At 42.4% G+C, this 17,142-nt stretch overlaps 1 protein-coding gene across 2 annotated transcripts in view; it reads left to right on the top strand.

Annotated features, from left to right (window-relative positions):
- The window catches only part of LOC105547114 (neuron navigator 1), a 181,426-nt gene that overhangs the window by 126,605 nt on the left and 37,679 nt on the right, over positions 1 to 17,142 (top strand). For both annotated transcript variants that reach the window (XM_011990543.1, XM_011990545.1), the window contains 3 exons: positions 14,259 to 14,397; positions 14,851 to 15,148; positions 16,003 to 16,696. In XM_011990543.1, the coding sequence (XP_011845933.1) occupies positions 14,259 to 14,397; positions 14,851 to 15,148; positions 16,003 to 16,696 (1,131 nt within the window). The remainder of the gene's footprint in view (positions 1 to 14,258; positions 14,398 to 14,850; positions 15,149 to 16,002; positions 16,697 to 17,142) is intronic.

Below are 17,142 nucleotides of genomic sequence, written 5' to 3'. Positions count from 1 at the left end.
AACCCGGGAGGTGGAGCTTGCAGTGAGCTGAGATCCGGCCACTGCACTCCAGCTTGGGTGACAGAGCGAGACTCCGTCTCAAAAAAAAAAAAAAATCTTCATAATCTTCCCAGCTGGGTTTGAGTAAGAATTCATTACCTAGGTGTTGCAACAGATACTCTAAAATGGTAGTCTCCAAAATTGTGATGACAATTTTTTCTGCTTTTTTAATAACGCCATGTAACCAGTCTGTAGGATTTAAATCTGAATTTGGGCTTCCCTAGCTATGGTCCCTTCATTAAACTAGCCTCAGCATTTGAGAACTGAACAAATTAATCAGATAGTTCTGTGATTGAAACTAGAGTTTAGGAAATGTCTTTTAAAAGTTATTGAAACCATTTGTTTTCTTATAGGACTGGAATTGTAGTGCTTACTGCCAATATATTAAGGGGCCAAATAAATTTTCCTAATTGTACATATCCTCCAATTTCATATAAGACTCTGATTACCTTGTTCTTTACAGTCCTTTCTTCTTGGTGATTTTTACCCTTGATTAAGACTTGGCAAACCCTTAACTCGAAAAAATTTACATTGGCTTCTTCTCTGCCCCACCCTCTCTGCCTCTAAATCTCTCACTCTGTGCGATTCATCCTTTCCTCCCATTGCCTGGCTTGGTTGGCCAGGTCAAGCTAGTTTGCTGTGATCGCTGCCAAACCACAGACATGTAATGAAGCAGACACTGTACTCCCCCTTGCTCTTGGAGTTCTCTAGCGCCACATGGGGCTGAGGAGTAGGAGAGGTTGCTGACTTTAAGAACTTTGGCAGTACTTGAACAGAGTGTTGGTTTCTCTAGATGGTCTTGATTCATTTTCAAAACTGAGCATCACAAAATTGCCCAATTTCACTCTGACTCTTCTATTCTCTTTTTTAAAAAATCACTTATCCTCTTTAACCTCTTGAATGGTCTCCGAGGACTATGGCTCATAATTCAGTGTTTGCACCTAAAAATGTTACCACATTTGTTGCCATCAAAGGGATCAGCTGAAGTTTAACTGCAAAATGTAGCTTTTTCAGATCATGGACCAAATGTAACTACTGTAGCAGCTAAAGAACTCCAGCTCTTTAAAGTGGACATTTCATTGACCAAAAGTTTCCTGTTTAGGACAGCGCTTTTCAACAGAAATCTACTGCAAGCCACATACTTTTTTTGTTTTTTTTGTTTTTTGGTTTTTTTTGGTTTTTTGTTTTTGAGACGGAGTCTCGCCATGTCGCCAGGCTGGAGTGCAGTGGCGTGATCTCGGCTCACTGCAACCTCTGTCTCCTGATTCAAGCAGTTATCCTGCCTCAGCCTCCCGAGTAGCTGGGATTACAGGCATGCACCACCACATCCAGCTAACTTTTGTATTTTTAGTAGAGACGGGGTTTCACCATGTTAGCCAGGATGGTCTCGATCTCCTGACCTCGTGATCCACCCGCCTCGGCCTCCCAAAGCGCTGGGATTACAGACGTGAGCCACCGTGCCCGAACCACATATGTATTTTAAAATGTTATAGTGGAAACATTTTAAAAAGTTAAACAAGGACCGGGCATGGTGGCTCACGCCTGTAATCCCAGCACTTTGGGAGGCTGAGGCGGGTGGATCACAAGGTCAGGAGTTTGAGACCAGCCTGGCCAACATGGTGAAACCCCATCTCTACTAAAAATACAAAAATTAGCTGGGAGTGGTGGTGGCCACCTGTAATCCCAGCTACTCGGGAGGCTGAGGCAGGAGAATTGTTTGAACCCAGGAGGTGGAGGTTGCAGTGAGCCGAGATTGCGCCATTGCACTCCAGCCTGGGTGACAGCGCGAGACTCCGTCTCAAAAAAAAATAAAAATAAAAAGTAAAACAGGTAAAATTAATTGTAATATGCCTTACTTAACCCAGTGTATTTAAAATATTATGTTAATATGTAACTAATATAGAAATTATCAAGATAATTAAGATATCTTATATTCTTCTTTTCTACTAAGTCTTTGAAACCTTACTCCACATCTCAATTGGGACTAGCCACATTTCAAGTACTCATTAGCTACATATGGCTAGTGGCTACCGTATTAACACAAATGTAGGTCACTAACATCTTAACAAAGGAGTCCACTTGCTACAGGGACCAGAGATGGAACATCACTTGCTAATTTTCTCATTAGGAATCACATCTCCATGACTATCTGAGTGACCTTTAGGGAAGTATGGATTATGAACTGAGTGGCTCACCCCAGGAATGGGTCTGAAGAAAAGCATAAAAGACCAGTGCAGAATGGGATATGTTTGGAACTTTGGATTGAGGAAAGTCTAAAACATATTCCCTTGTTCAGATGTACCAAACTAGTCTTAGAGTGGGACAGGTTGTCATTTCTTCCATTTGACTTGGATTCTGTAACTTGGTCTCTCCTATTAAGAGTTTAAGTCAGCTGGGCATGGTGGCTCATGCCTGTAATCCCAGCACTTTGGGAGGCCAAGGCAGGTGGATCACCTGAGGTCAGGAGTTCGAGACAAGCCTGGCCAACATGGTGAAACCCCATCTCTACTAAAAATACAAAAACTAGCCAGGCATGGTGGCACACACCTGTAGTCCCAGCTACTCTGGAGGCTGAGGCAGGCGAATCACTTGGACGTGGGAGGCAGAGGTTGTGGTGAACCAAGATCTTGCCATTGCACTTCAGCCTGGGCAACAAGAGTGAAACTCCATCTCAGAAAAAAAAAAAAGGAGTTTAACTCCAGGCATGGTGGCTCACACCTGTAATCCTAGCATTTTGGGAGGCCAAGGTGGGCAGATCATTTGAACTCAGTAGTTTGGGACCAGCCTGGGCAACATGGTGAAACCCTGTCTCTATAAAAAATAAAAAAATTAGCTAGGCACCGTGGTGCACACTTGTAGTCCCACACTTGTGGGGCTGAAGCAGGAGGATCACTTGAACCTGGGAGGTCAAGGCTGCAGTAAGCTGAGATCACACCACTGCACTCCGGCCTGGGTGACAAAGTCTTGTCTCAACAAAAAAAAGAAAAAAGAAAAAGAGTTTAGAATCCATGACCACAGTTTTGTAGCAAACAAGTACTAAAGCATAGACCAAACACAAAAATAAATATATTTGATGTTGAATCATATGAAAGTGCCCAGGTTTGACCAATTTTTTAACTATAAGATTGGCAATTTCATATGGTTTAACATAATACATTTTATTATAGATAGCAAGAGTATTCTTAAAGTAGCGAGCAAGGGAAGCTATACCTTAGCTTTAATCTGGTGTAGTTCCAAGAAAACTATGGAACATTTCAAGACTAGAGCAAATATTAGGAATGTATTCTTGTCTATAGTAGTGTATTCTTTGAGGTCAGCTCAGTCCATTTCTAGCCAATAAGGTTAGCCTCCTCAAGAGGACAGATTAGTTTTGAGTCTGTATGTATTTAATTCTAACTTGGACTGATTACAGTTCCAGCTTTATGTGCTCTTTGCCCTGTCTCCTTAAAATATCAAGAATAATTTGAGTATCGGGGGCAAAAGTCATGAGATATCCCTGGCTGCAGAACCATCTAATGACAGCCTTATCTAAAACACTTGCATTATGAAAAATCTTCTTTTTATTTCGATCCATAGACATTCTAGCCCTTGGCAAACCTAGAACTGGGCTCATCACATTTGCTAGCCTCCTACTTACCTGGACTATCAGATTACTCTCAGTCCCTGGGTCTAATTCACACTTTGTCACTGTTGTCTATTTCACTGCCTAACCTAGGTCACCACCCATCAACTCTAGCAAGTGAGCCAATATCAAGAGTTGTGATTATTGATACTCTTTTACCCTTCTGCCCCATTTGATGTTTGTATATTTGATAGAATACAGTGCATACCTAGTTGGTATAGTGATGGGGACTGAAAAGCCCTCCAACTCTGAGTCTGTCTTCTTTTCATGATTGATTTGGGGATTTGTTTCCATGAAGTAGGTTACATTTTGTGGCCAAACAGCTTCCTGCTGTCTTGGAACCTGTTTCCAGTTTAGATGATAAAGTTAGTTCTTCTCTTTCCTATATGATGAAGCAGGAAGTCCTAGGTATCCCCTAGGCTTCCAATTCCATAAACTGTACTGGGAGTAAAAATAATTATAAGAGAAGAAAAAGAAAAAAAAAAAACCTCTCAGCTCTTAAAACCAGCCTATTGTACTGCAGATATTTCTCCACTCAGAAGAGAAAGTAGAGTTCCATGTACACAGCTCTTATGCATTAAGTAGTAAATAGAGAAACTTAGTTACTGATTCGCAAGGCATATATATTCCGGACAGAAGAACAGACTCAGTGTTCTAGTCTGACTTTTAAGAACCATGCTGTGCTACAGAAGCAATAAGGATTTTTTCCTATGTAGTCACAAGCTGGTCCACTCTTCCAGTTAGTTAGCCCACACCCTTGGCCCTCTGGCTGCCTGCAGGCTCCCTTGGCTATTCAAGTTCCATGGAATAGCTGGGCCTAAAATGTGGGGAGCAGACGGTGTGAGAGAAGTCTGGGAGGGGTGGCCAATCCTAGCCAAGAACGACGTTAGTGTTGGTGCTTTTCCCAGAGGGGAGGAGTATTTCCTGCCCCATGCATTGCCACGTGTCTGCACAGACACAAACAGAGCAGTGTTCATTTGAGCTGGCCTCTTCACAGTCCCTCTTTTCATCCTACAGAGGAGATGGGTGCACCAGAGTGTTCCTTAGACTATGGTATCAATGCTAGGAAGTGGGCAAGAAAACAAGAGAAGGAATCAGTTGCCATTCTTAACAGCCCTAGATGAAGGGCTTTATTTATTCTAAGAGCACTCAAGGGGCTAATTTATTGAAGGGAATGGTATAGTGTCCTACACTATCACTCTCATCCTAACAGCAAGGCTAACCTGGATAAGCAACAAACATAACTTTTAAAAAATACAGATATCTAAGGATGCAAAGTATTCTAATTGAACTAAATTCCAGAAAGAGAAGAGCCATTCCTAGGAGAGATGGTATACATGACTGTTTTCCTCCTGGGGTATGGCTAAGAGGAGCAAACCCACCATAGATGAGGATGAGGAGAAAATAGCTGAACTTCATACAAACTTCTGAAGGCCACATGTAGGCTGGCCATAAGGAGCCCTAATGATAGAGCAAATAAGTACCCACCTACCCCTAAGTCGTTCTCATGAGGCCTTCACTGAGTACACAGTGGCAGCAAGCTGATGGCTAAGGGCAGGACAGAAATCTGAGAAAGATCCCTGCCCCCACCCAATGTGCACAGGGCCTTCACTGACTATACAGCAACAGTACAGTACAGTGGAACCTGAGAACAGGGTAGGAGGGTAGAGAAAGACCCCCTCCAAAGCACAAAGATCCTTCACTGAATGTACAAAAGTGGCTCACCAAGAGTGCAGAGAACTCCACAGCAGCCCAAAGCTGGCAGCTGGGCTGGATGGCATAGAGAGATCTCTGGGGACTCACTATGCTCAGATCTTAAGTCTTACTGAAAGGACAGTCCCGATCTTGCCCTCAAAACATTTGGTGATTTGGGGGACCAGGCGGGCAGATCACCTGAGGTCAGGAGTTCGAGACCAGCCTGGCCAACATGGTGAAACCCTGTTTCTACTTAAAATACAAAAATTGGTCAGGTGTGGTGGCAGGCGTCTGTAATCCCAGCTACTTGGGACACTGAGGCAGAAGAATTGCTTGAACCCAGGAGGCGGAGGTTGCAGTGAGCCGAGATCACGCCATTGCACTCCAGCCTGGGGAACAAGAGCGAGAGTTTGTCTGGAAAAAAAAAAAAAATTGATGAACTGACCTATAACAGAGCCCAAACCTGGCTCTATATGACAGGCTAGACTGACTCAGCTCTCAATCCTAGCAGCCTAACAGCGGAAAGGACATGTCCTTTTCTGGATATACCTATTGCCACACTTTTACACACAACATCTGGCATAAAATAAAAAGTTACAAGACTCAGGAAGAAGCAGAAAAAATATGACTGAGGGAAAAAATAGTCAATAGAAGCAGATCCACAGATGAGCCATATGTTGAAACTAACAGATAAGGACTGTAAAATCCTTTTTATAAATATGTTTAAGGATCCAGTATAAAAGGTGAAGTACATTTTTGTATAGATAGGGAATTTCAGCAGAGTACTGAATGTTCTGAAAAGAGAATGTTAATAAATTCCCCCAACCCCAAAGCAAGGATTACCTTTATAAATAAATTACTAGTTATTATTGGAGAATATATAAATAGCAGCCCCAACATCATAACCTTTTTCCTGAAGTTATGCATTCTTGTTTTCATATAAGCAATGAGTGAGTGCCCACTGTATACAAGATATTGTATGAGGGGTACAAAGCAGCATAAGATTTAATCCTAACCTTCAGGGAAATATGGTCTCATGAAAAGATGTGTGGACATAACTATTTCAAGGCAGACCACTCTAATAGAAATGTAGGTATGTCTGTAGAAACACAAAAAAGAGAATGAGATTTTTCTGGCAAGGAGGATCATGGAAAGCCTCATGGAAGACTTGGTATTTGATCTAGACTGCATAGTGATGCGAGGACTGGCTCCTCATGCAGGCCTGTATTTCTAAAAGAAAATTAGGCAAAAGAGCTGGGCACCTAATAGGAATCATAGGGAACATAGGAAGTAGGAGTGGGATGGGAGTGGAGAAAAGTGGATAAAACATTATGTTTCTCAGTATTCTAACATGGTAAAGTCATATTTCTGGATTTTATTGGAGATGAAATCATTTCTTCCTCTGTATTGCTTTGTGTATGTTGTCTATCCCTCTGTCAGGGATTTATTTCATTTATACACCTTTCTCCACCCTTGGGTTATGGGCTCATTCTGGATAGCCACTTATTTTGAATGCCCATAGCAACTGACACCATGCATTATAAATACTAGGAGCTTGATGACTGTTTGCTCGATTGAAGTTGAATTTAGCCCTAGGCAGAGTTTATAGGGATTGAACTCAGGTAGTCTGGCTCCAGCATCTGTGCTCTTAATCACTATACTACATTAATGATGGCTCATGGATAATCTTGATAAACGGGCTGTAGAATATTTTTTAAAAATATAGAGAGACAGGGTCTCACTATGTTGCCCAGACTGGTCTCAAACTCCTGGCCTTAAGCAGTCCTCCCTCCTCAGCCTCCCAAAGTGCTAGGATTACAGATGTAAGTCACCATGCCCAGCCAGGCTGTAGAATTTTTATTTTATCATATCAGTAACAGAGAGCTAATGAAGGTTTTGCTAAGTGCCACACTTTTGGGTAATGAGGCTTCTGATTATATTTAGTGCACGTTAGAGGGAGGGAGGATCTATACAGAGTAGAGCTGATAAGAAGTCTTTCACAGTGGCTCAAGTGAGAGGACATTAAAGCTAAGGCAGGGGAAAGTTAAAGAAAGAGATAGATTTGAGAGGAAAGTGGTAATACAATCAATGATGTATTACAATCTTGATGAGGAAAGGGAAGAAAAAGGAGTTGAAGACATACCTAAGTTTTTGATAGAGCAATGAGGGGGAAAAGTTGATGCTTTTTAGTGGAAATAGGGAATGAGACGTGTAAATTTTGGAGGGTAGACTAGATGATATGAGGAGAATAGTAAATGGGAAAATAAGTATGCCATGGAGAAAGTTCTTTAATTTACCTCTATAATCTGTTATAGCTCCCTTGAAATATCTGTTGACAAGGTTCTTCATTTTCATTGTCCTGTTTATATCTGACTCAATCTCTCATATGCTCATTCAGACTCATTTCCTCTTCTGTTCTGGGGGTAGATGAAAATGACAAAGTGCCATGGTTCTTATAAGAACTCGCTTCAGATAAAAACTTTTGACACCATTTCTCTCATACATCAGTTGCCTGTGTGTAGTTGTTTGGATTTGTAGATTAGATTATACGGGGATATTGAGGTCTCTGCATTCTTTGTTGTTTTCATGTCCTCGTGAATTTAGGCCTAGCTTGTTGTTGCCCAACTCTCTTTTCTGTACTTGAGATCTATGTGAGAAACAAATATAAAGAGAAACGGGAGGGAGACAGCAAAATCCAGCTTAGAGTGAGCAAAGAAATTCTTTCTGCCAAACAACAGATGCAGTAGCCCTCCATAACTCTGAGCCCTGTCCTCTTTACTTTGTTCTTTTTGGTGCCATATTTAAGCTGCCTTCCTTTCTGCCTTCTATCTTGAGTGACCAGGCAGTTGCTTTGCAGTACTCTGACTCATGAACTGATAAAATTTGCAAACTCTTCTAAAGATATTCTATTCTTACACTTTAACCAGTCATATGTTTCAGGATGGACAGTGTCCATCCAGTCTTTTTTCTCCCACAGCTCTTGAGTCTTCAAAAAATATCATCTAGCCCAGGTGCAGTGGCTCATGCCTGTAATCCCAGCTCTTTGGGAGGCTGAGGCAAGAGGATCACTTGAGCCCAGGAGTTCATGACCAGCCTGGGCAACATAGCAAGACCCTGTCTGGAAAAAAAAAAAAAATTGTCTAGATGGTTTCTTCTGCCTCTGTGTAATTTGACTTTGGAACTCCAAAGCTAATGTCTCCTCACCTCTCTCTATTTGAAGGCTACCACCAGGATATCTGATCCAAAAGAGTCACTGAGGATGTATTTCACATATTTCACAACTACCACAAAAGTTAAATGACAAAAAAGGGTTTTTCTTTTCATAAGTCATAAAACCACAAAAACAAAGAACAGGAGAAGAAAGAGATAATAGTGATGAGATCATGGGAAGCTGGAAATCAGACTGGCAAGTATGAACTGATAGATCAGACTTAAAGTTGAATCCTGAGCCAGCAGTGGAGGAAGTGGGGCAGCAACTCAATTTGCACCCCAGAATCCTCAAAAAGCTTCGTAATTGGTGGCATCAGGTAGCTTTAATAGGTGGAAGAGTTAAGTCTAAAAACAAGAGGACTGGTTGAAAATGTATGTAAGAAACACTTAGACTCTCAGATTCTGCTCCATCTGCTCCCAGAGTGGGAGCCCTTTCCCTCCATTAACAGAAGACTGGAGACTTATTTTCTGAAGAGAGTAAAACAGGTAGCCTCTGGACTGGTGGACTCCCGACACAAGCGAGGGCATAGATTTTGAACTAAAGAGAGAGGGGTATAAATGAAGCTTTGCATATTGAATGTTGAAAGCTCCAGGCTCTTCTCGAACTCAGCTTTCAGAATGCTGGTCTTACATGCTTCAGGCTGGAGTTTGGAAGATTCACCTCTAGGAAAGGTGACCAACTCACAAGAAAAAGCTTAAATGAATCAGTCCAATCTCATCTCCCTATACTGAAGCCATAGTTGACAAGTCCCACTGCATGTGCACAAAGGTTCTCAATAACTTACAATGAATGTTGCAGTCTTCCATAATAGCAAACATCCAAGCTTCATCACACATTTCAGAAGGTCTATAACATGAAGTCCTGCCAGTACTAACAGAACAAAGCAACTTGGAACCAGAAACTATGCAAGGCCATTGGAAACTTGCCCCTCCAAATGAATGAGTGAATGAATGTCTCCGAGAGTTGAAAAAGAGATTGTATCCTTGAAAGAAAGAACAGTGTGCTGTTTAAATTTTTTTTAAAGAAGCCTTGAAAATTTAAAATATGGTAGAAGCCTGGACGTAGTGGCTCGCACCTATAATCCCAGGACTTTGGAAGGCTGAGGAGGGAAGATCGCTTGAAGCCAGGAGTTTGAGACCAGCCTGAACAACATAGTGAGACTCTGTCTCTACAAAAATGTTAAAGTTAGCTGGGCATGGTAGCACATGCCTATAATCCCAGCTACTCGGGAAACTGAAGCAGAAAGATTGCTTGAGCCCAGGAATTTGAGGTGCAGTGAACTATGGTGCATCACCACACTCTAGCCTGGGCGAGAATGCAAGATCCTGTCTCAAAAAATATATATATACATATATTCAATAACCATACGTACATTTATGTGTGTATATATATATGTCTATATATTTATGTGTGTATATCTATATATATGTGTGTGATAGAAGAAATGAAAAACTTAATAGAAAGGATGGAAGATAAAATTGAAGCCATTGCTCAAAAAGTAGAGTTTAGCAGCCAGGCAGAGTGGCCCAAGCCGGTGATCCCAGCACTTTAGGAGCCCAAGGTGGGAGGATCACTTGAGACCAGCCTGGGCAACATAAGGAGACCCTGACTCTACAAAAAAATAAAAAATAAAAATAAAAAAGGCCGGGCGCACTGGCTCACGCCTGTAATCCCAGCACTTTGGGAGGCTGAGGCGGGCAGATCACGAGGTCAGGAGATCAAGACCATTATGGCTAACACGGTGAAACCCCATCTCTACTAAAAATACAAAAAATTGGCCAGGAGTGGTGGCACGTGCCTGTAATCCCAGCTACTTGGGAGGCTGAGGCAGGAGAATCTCTTGAACTCAGGAGGCGGAGGTTGCAGTGAGCCCAGGTCGCACCACTGCACTCTAGCCTGGGTGACAGAGCAAGACGCCATCTCAAAAAAAAAAAATGGAGTTTTTTTTTTTTAATGGTGCTAGAAAATAAGAGAGAAATGTAGAAAATCAGGCAAAAAATCTATTAACTGAATTACAAACACCCTAGAAGACAGAACTGAAAAATAAAGAGAAAATCGTCAAAAAATTTTTGATAAAATTTCTCAAAACTGAAGGTAATGAGTTTCTAGATTTAAAGCATCTGGTAAAGTACCCAACACAAGGATAAAAAAAGTCCCACACCAAGGCACATCATTAGTGATGTTTCAGTGCACAAGAAGATGCTAAAAGTTCCAGAGGGGAGACAAAGAAACAGGTCACATACAAGGACAAAGAATCAGAAGGGCAACAATAGAAACAGACATAGAACAATGCCTTTAGAATCTGAAAGAAGATATTTTGAGCTTAGAATTCTGTGGCTACCCAAACATCTCACGTGTAAAGATAGAATAAAGATATTTTATGATATGTAAGGTCTTACAAAGTTTACTTCCTAAGCACCCCTTTTCAGAAACCTACTGGAAGAGGAAAGGTACTTCACTGAAACAAGGAGTAAACCAACAAAGAGGAAGACTGAGGTTCCAGTTTAAGTCAGGTATAGAGAATCTCCAGGATAATGAAGTGTGGTCCTATAATGTCAGCTATTCAGCAGATCCAGAGAGCAAACAGCTAGAAGATATATGCATAGGGATATTTTTGAAGGATGCACAAAAAACTGTTAAGAATAGTTACCTTAGAAGTAAAAATGGGAGGGCAAAAAAAGGAGCACTTTTCCTTTTTCCTTTATATTTATATAATATGTAGATCCTTACTACAGCATGTATTATTTCTTTTGTTTTGTTTTATTTGTAGCAACAGAGGTCTTGTTTTGTTGCCCAGGCTGGTCTTGAACACCTGGCTTCAAGGAGGAGTTTTGCACCCAGCCTTTTTTTTTTTTTGACAAAAGGTCTTGCTCTGTCACTCTTTAACTTTTTTTTTTTTTCCAAGTCATTCAAATGTAATAGTGGGTTTTTGTTGTTGTTGTTTTTTAAAGAAAGAGGGCTGGGCGCAGTGGCTCACACCTGTAATCCCAGCACTTTGGAAGGCGGAGGCGGGTGGATCATTTGAGGCCAGGAGTTGGAGACCGAGGTGGGTGGATCACTTGAGGCCAGGAGTTGGAGACCTGCCTGGCGAACATGGTGAAAAATACAAATAATTGCATACCTGTAATCCCAGCTACTCGGGAGGCTGAGGCACAAGAATCACTTGAACCTGGGAGGCGAAGGCTGCAGTGAGCTGAGATTGTGCCACTGCCCTCTAGCCCGGGTGACACAGTGAGACTGTCTCAAAAAGAAAGAAAGAAACTATGCTGTCTTCAAAGGAGCATCTCCACTGGAGATGCTTAACTTTCGTGTCATGACAACAGAATTTTCCTTTTCTTCAGAACTTGCAAAAGAATTTTGCTAGGAAGTATTTATATCCTGTAGCCAAGCTTCCTTGGTAATTCTAGGCTTACACTTCCTCACTACAGGAAAAGAACTTGGGAAGGAATGTCTTTTGAGCAAGGAGGACCCAAATGCTCTCCTAGAATATAAATCCCCCTCCCCCATTTCATTATTAAACTTTCCATAAATGTGGGGCAAAGGAAGGTTTCTTTTGGATTTCTGAGCTGCAGCAATCCTCTTTTTGCAAGGGTCCTTCCATAAGAGCTTTCTTTGCCTCACAACCTTGATTACCAATAATTAATCTCAGATGAAAGATTCAGTGCTACAAGCTTCCTCTGTCTTTGACTTAGAGAACATGCTGAGAATTGTTTGCTTGCTTGCCAGAGATCTTATCTTGACCCAGAAGAGCTGATAGGACCATAAAATCAGCATTGATCTTTCCTCAGTATTCCTTCTCTACAAAGTGAGGGGGTACGACATCTTAGCCCAGGACAAATGTGAGATTTAACATATATCAGGAGGGGAAGCGGGGAGGAGGTTGATTGTCATTCAATAATGGCTATATTTCATAGTCGTAAAATTTAAAGAACTCTGTAGTGTGTTCTAATCCCCATGCTTTCTTTGCTCTTTCTCAATGTATTTGGATAAATCACTACAGAGCAACAAAGCCAAAATGTCCAAACCACCCACTTTCCTATTCCCAGCACATGAATTAGAGAGAGCCAACTGAGATCTGGGCCAACCACTTAGATGACTTGTATGTCTGATTTTTGTTCCATGATATGAAACTCAAAATAAATCAAAAAGAAAATTTTTTTCAGATACCAGCTAATTCACACAAAAAAGTCTTCAGCCTTTTAGTCCTTGCACATATGCAAAGCTGATAAACAAACCTACTCCGAACACAGATAACAAGGATTTAGAAGTTAATTCCTACCGGCACAGCTACTCCTGTATAGCAGTCTTACTGAACTTCTGTGTTCAGTTTTAGGCTCTAAAACTTGAGTGAAATCTGAAGAAATTTTTAAGGTCCAAAAGGAATTGGAAAGACTTGGAAAACAGGACCTTTGAAGAAAGTTTATAGGAGACAGAATTTGAGCTTAGAAAACAATGCGTGTGATTGAAAAGAAACGTGAATAGCAAACAAAGATAGAATAAGAGGAAATTAATATAAATGGTAGAGGAGGCTATTTAGTTTTGAGGTTAAGGGTAAACTTTCTGACGGAAACTTGTTAAGCCCAAAAATGAACAGCCAGGCCAGGCACGGTGGCTCAGGCCTATAATCCCAGCACTTTGGGAGGCCGAGGCGGGTGGATCACTTGAGGTCAGGGGTTCGAGAGGAGCCTGGCCAACATGGTGAAACCCTGTCTCTACTTAAAAAAAAAAAAAAGAGTAGCTGGGTGTGGTGGTGGGTGCCTGTAATCCCAGCTACTCTAGAGGCTGAAGCAGGAGAATTGCTTGCACCTGGGAAAAAGAGGTTGCAGCAAGCCGTAATTGCGCCAGTGCATTCCAGCCTGGGCGACGGAGCAAGACTCCGTCTCAAAAAAAAAAATAACAGCCAAAGGAATGTTGTAGAGCTCAAGCTACAAAGACATGGAGGTTGCAGTAAGTTCACTTAGTGCATGAAATAGCATTCTTGGATACAGATGTTTACAGATAAAGATGTTTAACAGTAGTATCTCCCTAATACCACAAACCTGATATTCCAAGCAATTGGCAGAGAAATGAATCCATTCAGCACAAATTTGGCCTCTCTACATGGCCTCAGCACCTTAAATTTGGTTCACTTACCAGAAGACAGAATGTTCTGTTTAGAAGCAGGACCTGATCCCAGGATAGGGTGAACTGCATAAACGGAGGCGCAACGAGAAATGATAAAAGTCTAAGAGGTTCTAGAAAAGAGAAATCTTTTTCTGGGCCTCATTACCAGTTATAGACATTTTTAGAAAAGGAAGGGGAGAATAGATGCAGAACACATCTAAAAATGAACAAAGATATGGTAATTTTAAGAATGGAGGTTGTTTACAAGGAGAGGAAATTGGTTTGTATAACTAGATTAATCCAAAAATTACCTTGCCTTTATAATATACCTTTCTGTTAAGGAGATACAACGTTTTCTCTTGCCAGATAAAGACAGAGTCTCTTCCTTTTGTAAAAGAACATCACCAAATTACAAGGCAGTTTAAGTCACACTTTGAGTTGCTGGCAAACCCAGGATAAACCCCCAGGTTTTCTCCTTTGGGCTAGCCTAAATACTGGTACAGAGTCATTCTTGCATCAATGTGAAACATTTATTTTTTGCCTGGGCTTCTGTTTTAACCACTAACCTTCATCTCTCCTGTCCTGTAGCTGGGATGAAAGCAGCTCCATCAGCAGTGGACTCAGCGATGCCTCAGACAATCTCAGTTCAGAAGAATTCAATGCTAGCTCCTCACTCAACTCCCTCCCAACTACTCCCACTGCTTCTCGCAGGAACTCAACAATAGTGGTACGTGAGTTTGCAAACATCCAAACTGCCATCTCAAGATGAACCACAGGGCAAACGGCATTGTCTGTGTATGGGGTTGCACATACACACCCACTCCAAGGGATTGGTTCTCATAGGCCTTTGGCCAGGTCATTTTAGAGCTGCCCCCACCCTCTCCCAAAAAAAAGCTAAGGCTACTCACAAGACATCAGATGTTGTCATATTGTCTATACTTAGTGCCTACACCAATCTAGAGTGATACATGTAAGAGCTATTCCAACTGGAGAAGAAAAAGAAACCCAGAGATACATGCCATCTGTTGTTGGAAACCCTAGGGGTATAGGTAGAAACCCTCAGTTGACGTAATACTCTGGGATGAGCAGAGCCAGGTACTAACTAAAATCAATCCTGTCAGCTATCCAGTCCCCCATTTGCATATAAATATCTCACCCTGCCTTTTTCTCTTTTCTTTAGCTACGCACAGACTCAGAGAAGCGCTCACTGGCAGAAAGTGGGCTGAGCTGGTTTAGTGAGTCAGAGGAGAAGGCCCCTAAAAAACTGGAGTACGACAGTGGTAGCCTGAAGATGGAACCTGGGACTTCTAAGTGGCGGAGGGAGCGGCCTGAGAGCTGTGATGATTCATCCAAGGGTGGAGAACTGAAAAAGCCCATCAGCCTGGGACACCCTGGTTCACTGAAGAAGGGCAAGACCCCACCTGTGGCTGTAACTTCCCCCATCACTCACACTGCCCAGAGTGCCCTCAAAGTCGCAGGTGAGCCTGGGATAAAAGAAGGTACAAGGGTAAAGACCTAGTTCTTTGGTTGCTCCTCTTCTTAGTGGTCATTAACCCATAGGATGATAGCAAACATGTGCATAGTGCTTTAACATACATTATCTTATCTGGTCTAAAAACAGTCCTGTGAGTTAGGAAAGATGGGTGTTATTATTTCCATTTTACAAATGTGGAAGAAACAGAAACTCAAAGAGGTTAAGTGACTGGGCCAAAATCCCAATTAATATGAGGTGCAGGAGGGAGTATATTATGTTTAGAGACTAGTTTGACCTCCTTCCAAACACTTCCAATGCTTTCTTCTTTCTCCCAAGTTAGTCACTCGAGGTACTTATCTTCATAAGATATTGCTTGACATCTCAGGAAGATCCTAAGAAAACAATAAATAAAGTGGCTACAGCAAGAGAGTTATAGTGCCCCAAAGTTGGCCCCTTGGGTAACTTTTAGCCTTAATCAACATTTTCCTCAAGTCTCTAATTACCAAGAGATACTGTCACACTCTATTCCATTTGCTTCCCCTCCTTTTTTTTTTCCCCTTCCACAACCAGTTGTTAGATGGATATTCTTGATCATCTTTGTGTTTGCCTCTGCCATTTTATTCAAAATGGACCATTCTACTCTGGGAGCAAAACAAAAAAAAATTCCTAGCCTCCCCACACCTCCCAGCCAGAGTCTTTCAGACAAGAAACTTTATCAGCTTATCTTGTACCTGTTTACCCATATTTAGGCCTCTAAAATTCTACAATGTTCCCTTCACCCATGGAGGGAAAGAAAAGGATGGTTTTTTAAGATACTGCTCAGTTTCAGCTTTTATCTCATTTCCTGTCCTCTTGCAGGCAAACCTGAGGGCAAAGCTACAGACAAGGGTAAGCTTGCAGTGAAGAATACTGGGCTCCAACGCTCCTCCTCTGATGCTGGTCGGGACCGCCTGAGTGATGCTAAGAAGCCCCCCTCAGGCATTGCTCGCCCCGCCACTTCGGGATCCTTTGGCTACAAGAAGCCTCCTCCTGCCACAGGCACAGCCACCGTCATGCAAACCGGTGGTTCAGCCACTCTCAGCAAGATCCAGAAGTCCTCAGGCATCCCTGTCAAGCCAGTAAATGGGCGCAAGACTAGCTTAGATGTGTCCAACAGTGCAGAGCCAGGATTCCTGGCTCCTGGAGCCCGTTCTAACATCCAGTACCGCAGTCTGCCCCGGCCAGCCAAATCCAGTTCTATGAGCGTGACCGGCGGGCGGGGTGGACCTCGCCCTGTGAGCAGCAGCATTGACCCCAGCCTCCTCAGCACCAAGCAGGGAGGCCTTACACCTTCCAGACTGAAGGAGCCTACCAAGGTAGCCAGTGGGCGGACCACTCCAGCCCCTGTCAATCAGACAGATCGGGAAAAGGAGAAGGCCAAAGCCAAGGCAGTGGCCTTGGACTCAGACAACATCTCCTTGAAGAGTATTGGCTCCCCAGAAAGTACTCCCAAGAACCAAGCAAGCCACCCCACAGCCACCAAGCTGGCAGAGCTGCCACCAACCCCTCTCAGGTACCCAATGCGGGCAATTGCCTCCTTGTCTGTTTGCTTTGTCATTCTTTTGCATATCTCTGCCCTCCTTGGACTAGATGAAGCATGGCCTATCCACCATTGTCTCTAGGCCTTTGCATGGCTCTTTCCCACCTCTCCCCTGTATGCCATGGTTCTGAAAGAATCTTGTTTCTGAAAGTTCTGAAAGACTGAATCCCTCTTTCAAAACTGTATTCAAAACTTAGCTCATTTGTACTATTCTCTGATCAACCCTTACCATGTCTTCAGCACTTGTATGGGTGATTTTACTGTTTATTTACACATATATACCTATTTGCATAAATTCACTTGTATCTCCCATGTGCATATGCTGGCCCCATTATCTAAGCTGAATGTGCCCCAAGTTGTGCCCCAAGTCAGATTTCCTTGCATTGTATTTCACAACAGCATTAGGATAAGTCTCTGTG

This window comes from Mandrillus leucophaeus, unplaced genomic scaffold (assembly GCF_000951045.1).
Source record: "Mandrillus leucophaeus isolate KB7577 unplaced genomic scaffold, Mleu.le_1.0 Scaffold38, whole genome shotgun sequence".
NCBI lineage: Eukaryota > Metazoa > Chordata > Mammalia > Primates > Cercopithecidae > Mandrillus > Mandrillus leucophaeus.
Note: the sequence above shows the minus strand (reverse complement) of the source record. Positions and strands in the feature narration are given on the sequence as shown.